The 13,044-nt window shown below is 37.5% G+C and overlaps 1 protein-coding gene across 1 annotated transcript; it reads right to left on the bottom strand.

Moving 5' to 3' along the window:
- Positions 1-12,829, bottom strand: LOC103031887 (NACHT, LRR and PYD domains-containing protein 12). Its single transcript, XM_049472875.1, has 10 exons — positions 12,529-12,829; positions 8,794-9,063; positions 5,714-7,777; positions 4,731-4,904; positions 4,297-4,470; positions 3,902-4,075; positions 3,549-3,722; positions 2,760-2,933; positions 2,132-2,178; positions 1-1,637 (listed from the first exon to the last, which is right to left on the bottom strand). The coding sequence occupies exons 1-10, from the start codon at positions 12,582-12,584 to the stop codon at positions 1,090-1,092; spliced, it is 3,855 nt and encodes a 1,284-aa protein (XP_049328832.1). The 5' UTR covers positions 12,585-12,829; the 3' UTR covers positions 1-1,089.
- Positions 12,830-13,044: the final 215 nt, after the last annotated feature.

The following is a 13,044-nucleotide window of genomic DNA, read 5'->3' as shown; positions in this document are numbered from 1 at the left end:
GACTTGTTTTATTTGAGTTGTGAACATCTGGAGTGCCCAATTCAGTGCCCTGTTACTACCACTGTGGGTTTTGAAAACATCTGTTTTTGTCTTTCATGGTAAATATAAAAAATATATAAAAAAGACAAAGAAGAAAGAAAGAAACAGCTGGATTCTTCCAAAAAGGTTGAAATACGGTTATTAGTTGGAAGTGATCTTTTAGTAAGGAAGCTGTTTAATTATTACCACCACTTTAATAATAACAACAATATTAATACTTATCATTAGCATTATTGTTTACTATACACATGGCTCCAAAACAATTTACATTGTAAATTTAATATTAAAGTCTATATTAAAGCTATACAGGAACACATGTATAATTATTTGTAATAATAAACCAGAATATGTTTTATATTTTAGATTATTCTAAGGAAGTATCAAATTATTCTTGAGTTCAGATCTACAGACTGTTGGTATTTTAATCTCAGTGTCTTCATGAGGTTAAGTCACCTGGAATAGTTTTCTCAGGATCTTGAAGGACCTTTTTAAGGATTCCCTGAGGCTGTAACTGGATTGTGGAGTCCAGTTTAAAACACATTTTCAGATGTAATTGCATTCAAACATGCACCAGGGCCTAAACTTTTAACTGATCAGTTATAAGCCTAGCCCAAAAACTCTGCACAGAGGCATTTCCGTAGGGCACTCAATAGGTGGAGTCCAGTCTGGGTCTGATCCTAAATTAATTTCATTGTAAATTGTAAAAAAAAAAACTAAATGCTTTTCGCAATCCATTTAAACTTCACATACTTTTATTTCTTGCATCCAATATTCATTATTTATATTAATTATGTTTTAGGAGTTAGAAATCAATATTTGGTGGAATAATCCTGGTTTTTAATCACAGTTTTTCTTTATGCATCTTGGCATCATGTTCTCCTCCACCAGTCTTACACACTGCTTTTGGATAACTTTATGCTGCTTTACTCCTGGCGCAAAAATTCAAGCAGTTCAGTTTGGTTTAATGGCTTGTGATCATCCATCTTTCTCTTGATTATATTGCAGAAGAAACTCATCATTTTTAAGTGCTCTCTTATTTTTAACGTTGGTCTATTCAATGTCACAGATCCAGACTGAAGATCCATAATCGACTCTAAATCCAGCATGGAGAGGCTCGCTGAAGGTGGTGTAGAGTGTGTGTAGGTGGGTCAGGGTGTGTGTGTTGGGTGAGATGCTGTAGAAGGACAGAGTTCCAGCAGGCCAGTCCAGATACACTCCTACTCTACGGCAGCGAGAGCGAGACCGTAACGGCAGTGCAACGCTTTCCTTTCCGCTGTGTCTGAAGGTGAACTTCTTATCAGAGCAGTAAAGACTCCAGGACTGATTATTGAGTCCAAACCCACTGATCCCACTGTCTCCATCCCTGCTGATCCCTCTGTAGGACACGGCTACGTACACTCCACCCTCGCTCCACTCCACCTCCCAGTAACAGCGTCCAGTCAGGCTCTCCACACTCAGAACCTGCTCCCAGTGTTTAAACCTCTCAGAATTATCCAGATACCAGATCTGCTCTTCCACACGATGCACTTTACGATTCTCCTCAGACAGAGAGAGGCGAGGGTGTGCTGTGTTCGGGTCAAGAGTGAGTCTACAGGAATCTGTTCGCACAAACATACACACAACGTTTAGAGGAGAACACTCAGTACATTTATACGGTCATAAAAAACTGGAAAAGGTATGGAATTTGAAAATAGCAATTTCCAGGCCTGGATAAGTTTGGGAAAAATTTAAATACCCAGAAAGTTTTGGAAAAGTCTTTGGACATGTGCTCTACAATCTTAGTGTTTCCATTTATCGATATTTTATTTTGAGGTAACAAATACGTCAGCTCAGAGTTAATTCAGTAATTTAGCCCAACACAATCAAGCTCTTAGGATCTCACACACAATTTTGATTATACTTTTAGTTGATTTTTGGTTTTTATTGTGCATGTCTGCACTGATGTTTAAAAATTGTATGGTCCTGGAAATTTGCCTTGAAGAGATGGAAAAGTCATAAAAAAGTCATGGAAATATTTCGGTTAAAGTGTGTATGAACCCTAACATTGACGCATTTAACGGAAAATGTGTATCTTCATGAGTGTATATCTTACATTTCTTCAATCCATGTATTATTCTCATCCTTCCACTGTGCTCCACACTAAAAAAGAAACATAGATGTTGGTCAATTTAGCTGTCTTTCTATATTTTTGAAAATACAAAGTTAAAGTCATAAATTCTGCATTGTAGTTTAGATAGATAGATAGATAGATAGATAGATAGATAGATAGATAGATAGATAGATAGATAGATAGATAGATAGATAGATAGATAGATCGAGTCTACTGGCACAAGGATTAGTACCAACCACAACAGAGATCTCTGAACTAATTACACTGTAGCACCATCACAAAGCCTTGGAGGCAGTTCTCAGCAATTTAAAGGACAAAACTGATATATTATGCTGGCCTTGGCTATCCACAATTATTTCTGAAAATATCACTGTGAAAATAGTACAAAAAGTTGGCTGTATTTAGCAGTGGTTTGGTGGTAAATGCAAGAGCTGTGACTTTTCTGCTGACATGGCCTTGAAGTTTCATTAAACCGTTCAATACGTGTAAACAAAATGATTCTAAAGAGTTTATAGAGCAGTCCTACCAAAAACCTCAACTACCTCAACTGCAGCCAAGGCTTTGGAATGCCGATGCTAGTGATTACTTTCAGATTAACTCAGAAACTCACTGTAGTTTCTCCAGTTCACATTGAGGATCCTCCAGTAGCTCAGACAGAAGCTTCACTCCAGACTCTCCTGGGTGATTGTAGGTCAGGTCCAGTTCTCTCAGGTAGGAAGAGTTTGATTTCAGAGCTGAAGCCAGAGAAGAACATCCTTCATATGTGGCCATACAACCAGACAATCTGCAGAAAGAAAGGGAAGGGATAGGAGGCTTTTGTCAATTGTCTTTTTACTGAATGGTTGCAATATTGACAGTGGAAGAAGATTGTAGCTTAACACAGCAGTGTAAAATGGGTCAATTGGAATAAAATTTGGACGACATCTTTGGGATCATTTATTAATTAACATTATAAACACGGACATTTCAAAACAAAGTCCTGTCTGCCAATAATATTATGTCTACCTGCTCACAAAGCCTTCTGGCCTTTAATATTTTGTTACATTTCCTTTCAATGTAGATTCCACTTAACTGCATAAATGTTTATTTAATAATATAATATTCCAAATTAACTATCACAAAGGTTAGATTGATGGCAAGTTAAACTGTAGAATTGCTTGTAGCAACAAATGAGAACTTGCATCCTGTTTGTTATCATTCATTCTTTCATAATCTTGATTGTAAAATAAAGCAACAACTGTGATTTGTTAATAAACACTGGCTGAGGTGCAACTTTACAGAATTCACTTGATTGGCAATTGTATCACTCAAATTTTAAATTTGTCAAATATTAATATATGACTGTTTTCTTTGAATATCACTAATTATCAGAACTTAAATAGCTTGAAAGGAGGTTCACCTGAGTATCTCCAGTGTAAAAAGTGAACTCCTTAGTCCAGCAGAGATCAGCTCCACTCCTGAATCCTGCAGGTCATTGTTACTGAGGTCCAGTTCTTTCAAGGTACAGTTTACTGACTGTATAGTTAATGCCAGAATTTCGCAAGCTTTGTCCCCAAGATTACAGAAACACAATCTGCAGAGGAAATAAATTACATCAGATATTTAAAAATACTTAAAGTCCTTCTCTGCTGGTGCGACACTGCCACTATCAATTTAGAACATCATAAAATACTTAAAGTCCTTCTCTGCTGGTGCGACACTGCCACTATCAATTTAGAACATCATAAATAGTAGATATCACAATCACCTAACCTGAGTGTCTCTAGTTTACAGTGTGAACTCTTCAGTCCAGTAGAGAGCAGCTCCACTCCTGGGTCCTTCAGGTCATTGTTGCTGAGGTCCAGCATCTTCAGAGATGATGTTACTGATTGTAGAGCTGATCCCAGATGTTTACAAGCTTTCCCACCAAGATTACAGAGAGCTAGTCTTCAGGAGAATTACAGTAGACAGCATACTTAAATGGAATACATTTGAAGGCAATCTAAAATGATGTTTTTAGACATAATTTCTCTATTATTGGCAAAATTAGAGTGAAATATCAATGTTTTTCTAAAACTGGACAAATATACTAAATTGTTAGTATTGTTTAGTATAGTTTGTTCTTAATGTTTTTGTTTAAGTAGCAACAAAATAACATTAAACCTCACCTGAGTGTCTGCAGTTTACAGTGTGAACTCTTCAGTCCAGCAGAGAGCAGCTCCACTCCTGAATCCTGCAGGTCATTATTACTGAGATCCAGATCTTTCAGTGGAGAGTTTACTGACTGAAGAGCTGATCCCAGATTTTCACAAGCTTTCCCCCCAAGTTTACAATGAGCAAGTCTGCAAAACAAGTCATTACAAATATTATATATTCAAACATACTAATACACATGTACTTATTTAGTATTGTCTGGATGGAATAAAAGCATAACCACAAGAATACAGCTGAGGCAAAGCTTATACTTATTTGTTTTCTTTTATAAATTATTTTATTTTAAAGTCATACTGATGCCACCAGCACCTCAGCACCCTACTTTTCACATTTATGAATAAGATAAATAAAACCAAACAAATTGATTAACTTGATTTGAATTGTTTACCTGAGAGTCTCCAGTTTACAGTGTGAATTCTTTAGTTCAGTGGAGATCAGCTCCACTCCTGAATCCTGTAGATCACTGTTACTGAGGTCCAGCTCTTTCAGGGAGGAGTTTGCATTTTGTAGGGCAGAGCAGAGAACTTTCAAGGAGTCTTCAGTGAGACCACAGCTACCTAGTCTGCAACACAGAAAATCGTGTATTATGTACATAATTATGTTATTCACAATCATGTGGTTTACCACATAAAATCACTAATTAACATCTTACAAAGCAGAAATAACCATGCTCATCATTGTGTTTTAAATCATAAAGCCCCTGAACCAGAATTAAGCTTTTTGCAGCCCAGTAGTGTGTTTTGACAGCTATAGTTGGTTTGCTTTGCATTTTAAATTACCTGAATGCACCTAAATTTCATGATAACAACTAATTTTCTTCACGTCTTGTTTATATTTCAGTACAGTTTAACATGCAAGCAATGGCAGATATTGCATCAACTGGACGGAGAACCCTTCTTCTTAAGAATCTCTGTCTGGTTGTTTTTTATTTACAACCAAGTGTTATTACTTTATTCCTCAAACTAATCTAATTGAACCATGAATAAAACTAAACCAAAATCCATTGCTTATATCAAATCCAAAGTCAGTGCAGTGTTTTACCGGAAAAACTGCTGACAAATTTTATGGAGAGTCAGATTTCATTTTACAGCAGGAATTGGCACACTGCCAAAAGTACCAATTAGTCTTAATAATATTCTAGTTCTAATAATATTATAATTTTCTGAGATACTGACTCTTGACTTTTCAGTGTCTGTAAGTCATAATCATCAATGATAAAAGAAATAAACGCTTAAAATAGATCGCCCTGTGTGTAATACATCTATATAATATATAAATTTTACATTTTGTACTGAATTACTGAAATAAAGTAACTTTTCAAATTTGAGATTTGAGATGCACTTGTGTACATAATATGGGTGCAACACTCACAGGGCTTTTCTGCAGACGGTCACAGCTGGGATCAGTCTCCTGTAATTCTCCACTGATGTGTTGTACTTCTTCAGATCTAGCTCATCCAGAACCTCATCTGAGATCAGGATCTCAAAGGCTAGTGCAGAACACTGTCCAGCGGAGAGCTTTTCTTCCGAGTGTCCCTCTGATCTTATACACTCCTGAATCTTTCTGGCGAGAGACTCGTCCTTCATTTCAGACAGACAGAGAAAAAGACAGATGGATTTCTCAGTGGAGAGAGAATGATTAGCATCTCCTTTGATGAGTTTCTTGATGTACTCTGTGGTTTCTTCTGAGCTGCTGTGTATGAGGGTCAGGAGATCCTTTAGAAGAATCTGATTTGACTCCAGTGAGATTCCCAGCAGGAAACGGAGGAAAAGATCCAGATGTCCATTTGGACTCACTACAGCTTTATCCACTGCTCTCTTCAGTAGCCCATCCAATGAGACGATCCCTAAATGATCTCTTTGCTGATAATTTTCAGAACCCTCACTGTCGGGTCTCTCATATATATGACAATCAGCATCAAGGAAAGGCTGCAGAACATCGATGTTCTTGTTCTCATAGCAGTGAAACACATAAACTGCAGCCAGAAACTCCTGAAAGCTCAGATGAATGAAGCTGTAGACCTTGCTCTGGTGAATACCACACTCCTCTCTAAATATCTCCCAGAACATGCCAGAATACACTGAGGCCTCAGTAAGGTCAATGCCGCTCTCTCTTAGGTCCTCTTCATAAAAAATCACGTTTCCCTTCATCAGTTGTTTGAAAGCCAGTTCAGCCAGTTTCAGAAGCATGGTTCTGTTGCTTTCCAGTTCCGGTTTCTCTGGATCTTCCTCATCTTTGTCCTCAATTGTCTCCTTCTTCCTGTTGATCTGAGTAAGCAGGAAGTGGGAGTACATTTCAGTCAGAGTTTTAGGGATTTCTGTATCACTGTCTTGTTCCATGATTCTCTGGAGCACAGTGGATGAGATCCAGCAGAAGACGGGAATGTGGCACATGATTTTGAGGTTCCTCGCCGTCTTAATGTGGAAGATGACTTTCTGTACTTGGTCTTGGTCACTGATTCTCTTCCTGAAGTACTCCTCCTTCTGTAGGTCACTGAATCCCTGAATTTCTGTCAAGCGATTGATGTACTGAGGAGGGATCTGATTGGCTGCTGATGGTCGGGATGTAATCCAGAGTAGAGCAGAAGGAAGCAACTCTCCTTTAATGAGGCTTGTAATCAACACACCCAATGATGATGTTGTGGTTATGTCAGAAACTTTCTCACATTGTGAAAAGTTCAGTGGAATTCTGCTTTCATCCAGACCATCAAGTATGAACACGGATTTGAAAACATCGTAGATCTTCGGGTCCAGATCTTTGAGTTCAGGGTGGATGGCACAGAGAAGTTTGTGAAGACTGTACTGATTATCTTTAATCAGGTTCAGCTCCTGGAAAGAGAGAACAAATATGAAATCTACATCATGATTGGCTTTTCCTTCAGCCCAGTCCAGAACGAACTTCTGCACAGAGACAGTTTTTCCAATTCCAGCGATGCCTTTCGTCAGTGCAGTTTTGAGCTTTGGCAGTGATGCTCCTTTACCTTCTTTTCTTTCTTTGTGCCTTTCTTTCAGTTTAAATACAGCTTTCATATTCTCTTTCAGCCTCAATCTTCTCTTTCTCTGATCTTTGACGTCCTCGATCATTTCGGCTTTAAGACCTTGCTCATGTTTAAAGATATCTGAACAGTTCATTTGAGTGTCTTGTTCATGTTTTCTGAAAGCATTCCCCATCTGTAAAACTTCAAGCTCTTCATGTACCGCTCCATTCCTGCCTTCTATGATGTAGAGTTGTGTAGAAGTCACATTTAGAAGGGTTTTATCGTTTTTTGTTTTTAATCGTTCAAAAAAGCCCTCACACTTTTCCTTCAAGCTGGTTTTGTGTCTGTCTAATATTCTGTACAGAACATCATCTTCTGGTTGGTAGGATTCTGGCAAATGGTCTTCAGTTCCTTCCACCTCAGTGTTTATCGGTTTATCTATCTTCGTGGAGCACTGCCTGATGGGATCAAACACAGTAACACAACCATTAGTAAAGCATCTTTATAGCACTTTACTTAATAGCGCTTATTTATTGTTTCTTCTGATTCTTCGCAGTTAAATGTTGAATTCTGGAACCCAACCTCATCCCTATTCCCCAACTCATCACCAAGTCATCCCATCCAAATGTATTGGATGGAGCTCCATGATTACAGAGAACACAATTTCACTTCTTTACAGCTCAATATTGCTCAATCCTCTAGCTCAGACATCACATAAAAAGAGATAAAAAAAAGAGATAGTAAGTCATTATTTTGAGACAATCTCGTAATTTTGATTTAGTAAGTCGTTATTTTGAGATAGCAAGTTTTCTTTTTGAAAAAGAAAAAATCTTTCTTTCTCCAGTGAAGCCTTGCATACATAATGACTCTAGTCTCTAGTGTCTCAAGATAATGAATTACTATCTCAAAATAATGAGATATTGTCTCAAAATAATGAGACAGCATCTCAAAAAAATTAATTTGTATCTCAAAATAATGAGATAGCAGTTTATTTAATAATGGATCATTTTTAGGTGGCAGGAATGGGCTTCCATAATTAGGCATGGTGCAAACAGGTTAATGGTTACCTGTTTAGATCTGCATGTGTAGCAAACTATAGTACTGTAGACACGCATTATATAAAGTTACCATAATTATAGATAGATAGATAGATAGATACTTTATTATATAGTGTTTAGGGTAATTTACTCTACAACATGGGTGCATTTAATATATGTGCACCTGTAGACTGTAGCCCAATTACATTGTATATTCGAGAAAGGGACATCAATTTCCTCTTATATTTTCCTAACCATGTGTTACTAAAGAAACTTGTGTTCCAAAAAAAAAACTCATTACCCCACTACCCCTGTACCTTACTGTAGACAGATTAGCTATAGCTATTAGCTGTAGTAGTTTGGCTATTGCCTGGAAATGTAGACGTGGAAAATTCTCCTGAATAGTATGTGATGCTTTCTTCACCCGTTAAACTCACCCATTATCGGTTGGTTTAGCTCCACAGCTGAAACCTGAAAAGATCTTCATGACCTGGTCACTCTTCTCAGACACACAGCTGGGTTCCACAACTTCACTGCAGAAACCTGGAGGTTCCACGATGATCTGGTCATTGTTTTCAGATGGAAAACTGGGTTCCTCTCCTTCAGTGCTGAAACCAGGAGACTCAGGTAAGGACTGGTCACTCGTCACAGATAAACAGCTGTGTTCTTCTCTCCCACTGCTGAATACAGGATGTTCCTCCATGATCCTGCAGGATCATCACAAATAACATTTCATCCAGAAACATATTTAGTGCAACAGCCAATAAATACAGCAGTTTTTTATCTATGGTTAACTGAAATTAATTAAGACATTGGCAGTATAATCAAAAAGACTATATTGTGATTGTGTGATTGTTCTGACTTCTCGAGTCGTCAGTCTCGTCACACTACATGATTGGTCGTGCTGTAATCGTGAGTCCTTCAGTTGTTGAGACTTTCACACTACATGACTGATTACACTGTGGAAAATTGCTCTTCAGAAACATGTTTATCACAAGAACACACCAGAACTAAACACACATGAGAACTATCGATGCCATGCAGAAAATCTCTATAGAGGAGAATACCCACCTGAAGTGAGTCCAGAATTAATGCGTTTATATGAAGCACATGAGCAAAATCAAAGTTTATAAACGTCTGATCAATTTTATACTAAAATATATATTTATTTCCTCAACACAGAACTAGTACCTGAATGTTTTAAGGTATTAAACTCAGTTATAAACATTTTAAATGTAGTGCTCTGGATGTAACTCCACAATCAGACTTGTGGACTTGGACTTGTGGCTCTTTCTTTCTATGGAATCCCATTGGCTCAGGGTAACTGCTGCTTCTGACTCCCAGTCGTAGACTGGATGAGATATCTAGCATGCGATCAGTCGGCGAGCGTCTTTCAGAAGTTCTGTAGTTCAGTAATAATCCCCAATTTGCCTCCGAACAGAGTTTTTGTCAGCGATCATCAAATAACTGATGCAGACTAAAAAAACTGGGCTACAATTGTGTAATGAGAACCTAGCATTAGGGTGCACCTCATAATTATTGTTAAATATAACTATCACTAGGACTTTGATATTTCCCATGCTGTGGAGGAAAATATGGTTCCTAAAATTCATGTTTAAAGGTTAATTAGTCAAAGTAATAGCATATGACAAAGTTGGTTAACAATTTTCAAATTGACCCCAAGAATTAAAGATTTTAGTAAATTTGAAACTAGAATACCCATTGGACATTTTTTATCACAGAATCGTAAGATTTTTGACTACACATAGGCTTTACTCACTAGTATGCATTACATTAGCTTACAAATCTATACTATTGCATTTTTATCTGCAATAATCACTCTCAAAATATATATATTTTTTAGGATTTCCACTGTACATACAAATTTGGGTGATCAAGCTTTTAGTAGCTACACTGTTGGACTGGAAGTTGTTAACATGATGTTTTAAAACTGTTAAAACATGCGTCGCAGAATAGCTTTAAAAACATTCTTCAGCAAGTGGATACGGGTAAAAAGATTAACCAACGAGCTGCTGTCCCTTGTAGCATTGTGGCTTCCACCATGCTGAGCCCTACTATTAAAATCATGTTTTTTCCTTAACATTTAACATTTGTGTTCTGCCATCTTGCATGCACAGATCTCTGTGGGAAAGGCCTAACTTTCCACAGGGTGGGAATAACATGCACTGGGTATGGAAACAAGGAACAGAGAACACACATAACAAAGGGGATGTGGTTAATTTACATTAAATTAACTGTTTTCTGTGTAATAATGTTTAAAATGTGAGATTTAGAACCATTAAAATTCATTCTGAACTGTGCTGAATCATATCACTACATACATGCCAACTGTTCAACCACACTTTAAACTGTAATTGTTATATTCTATTGTATCTCTTTATTTCATACATTTTGCTGCAACACGTGTCTCTTTGTATATTCAAGGTAATCTGTCTATAAGTCTATTTTATGTCATATCAGTCACTTTCGTAATCGATGTCATTGCACTTTACTCTGTTAATTATTTAATTATTTATGACCATTAGCAACATCTACTGCACTGCTCTGTTTACAGATAGATACCTTGTATAGTTAGGTTTTTTTTATAGCCTTATATATTTTGTATTCTTCTGTTTTAATTTATGTTTGAATATGTTTCTTATTGTATTTTGTTGTTGCTGCTGGATGCCTAAATGTCCGTCGACCGACCGACCGACCTACCTTATGCTAATACTGTACTGTACACTCCTCATACTGTACTGTGTATTTTTTATCATTCAACTTAATACATGTATCTGTTCATTCATCCAAACAAACATCCTGTTTATTGCTTTACACTAAAGATTATCAAATCTCTAACATAGGCCTGGACAATAATTCGATATCGGTATTTATCGCGATAAGAAATGTTTCAATAACGGTGATATCAGTTTTGTGGTATATCGATATGTATTAGAATCACGGACAGGCGTTTTTTACTGGCGTCAGCTCGCCGCAGAGCTCAACACATTCAGCCCCCGTAGCTGGGCTACGTCAGTGCGTGATGACGTAACCACACAGGCACGTAGCCAAATAGGCTAGGCTAGGCAAGGCTAGGTTAAAATGGCTAGGCTCGGGCCCGCTTCGCTACGCAGCACATATGGCTCGCGCTGGATCCAAACGGAGCCGGGACGAGCGGATCCAAGGCTAAGGTAGACTCGATTCGGTCGGCCCCGGATCCTCGAGGCCGGCCTCGGGTCCGCTCGCGGGTCCTCGAGGCCGGCCGCGTGAACGCTCGCGGGTCCGCTCGCTCGCCCGCGGGTCCGCTCCCTTGCCGCTTTGCTGCAAATTGTGCCGGAGAGTGCAGCCGACCAGCAGCGGTAATGTTAATACATCTAATCTGTTCCACCACTTCAAGCAACTCCACTACATACAGTATTTTTCTTATACTGACTGAAGCACTTTTATAGCTTATGTTGTAACTAAGTTATTCATAGTTGATAAAGCCTGTAGGTTTGTTTATTTGACGGGAAAATCTTGTTGCTTTTATGTATATAAAGGCTTATTGTATTCTATATCCTAGTTGAAACACTTGTTTTAATCTGTTAAATTTGTTCACAAAGAATAAAAAGCTCTGCCTCTGTTGTAATTTAAAGTTATTTTTATTGGTAATAGTTTTATAGGCTTATGTTTGACAGGGATGTCATGTTATTATTTTGCTATATGCAAATAATATTGAGCATTCATTTATTTTGACTACTTTTATTTCTAAAGTATTAAAGTTTTTGTGAAAGGAGGTTTCAATGTCTTAAATTAAATTTTCAGACAGTAGTAGGTAAAGATTTCCATTAGATAGATAGATAGATAGATAGATAGATAGATAGATAGATAGATGTGCATATAATGAGGGTATCTGATGCCAGCCATACAAAAAGTGCAAATACACAGTTATATAATAATTTAAATCCGCAGTGCTGCAGGGATTGCAGGGCTTCTTAGCAGTTTTCTGAGGCCTTCAAAGTATTTATATCAATATCGAAATTATATCGTATCGACCGAAATGTAAGGAATATATCGTGATATAAATTTTGGCCATATCGTCCAGCACTACTCTAACATAGAGAGAATATCAAGAAATGCACTTAAATCTAAGAGAAATTAAGAGAATCTGAGAGAAATGAGAACACTGCTACCTTTTCTGAGGTTTCCGTCTAGAAATCTTCAGCAAATCTTCCAAATCAGTCTTCATTCACGTTCATCTACAGCAGAGTTACAGGATTACTCTTCCAGCACTCTCTCTGCTTTAGTCCAGACTGAACCTCAGAACAGCGGAAATGTGTTTTCTTTACAACTGAAGAAAAACAGGTTAGGGCTCATTTCAGTCTCATTACATCACAGGTTCTTCTAAAGGGAGTGGGAGTGTCTGTCGCAGTAATAATACTGGCTTTATCTGATTTTCTTTAATCCTGGTTTTGAAAGCATTGATGTTTTCACTTCTTCACATTGACTTTTCACCCCCAAACTGGTTTTACTACTTTAAACCCAAAGAAAGAAAACCTTCCAGCTGAAAACACCAACAAGAACATCTGAGACAAATTTGGAGGGTTTGATAAAACTTTCTTTAAACAGATTTACAGCTCATTCTTGATTGGAAAAAAAAAATGAAAGTGTGGACTAACATACAAGCAGCTTTTACTTAATGAATTGTG

This window comes from Astyanax mexicanus, unplaced genomic scaffold, assembly GCF_023375975.1.
Source record: "Astyanax mexicanus isolate ESR-SI-001 unplaced genomic scaffold, AstMex3_surface scaffold_31, whole genome shotgun sequence".
Lineage (NCBI taxonomy): Eukaryota > Metazoa > Chordata > Actinopteri > Characiformes > Acestrorhamphidae > Astyanax > Astyanax mexicanus.
This window is presented reverse-complemented; position numbering and strand designations above follow the sequence as displayed.

Excerpts from the sequence above, each read along its gene's own strand:
- LOC103031887 (XM_049472875.1), bottom strand. The coding sequence starts at position 12,584 with ATGAAGACTGATTTGGAAGATTTGCTGAAGATTTCTAGACGGAAACCT. Across the intron at positions 4,471-4,730 it reads TGTAAACTGGAGACTCTCAG|ACTTGCTCATTGTAAACTTG; the intron begins GTAAACAATTCA and ends CTTGTTTTGCAG. Across the intron at positions 2,179-2,759 it reads TGTGAACTGGAGAAACTACA|TGTGGAGCACAGTGGAAGGA; the intron begins GTGAGTTTCTGA and ends TTTCTTTTTTAG.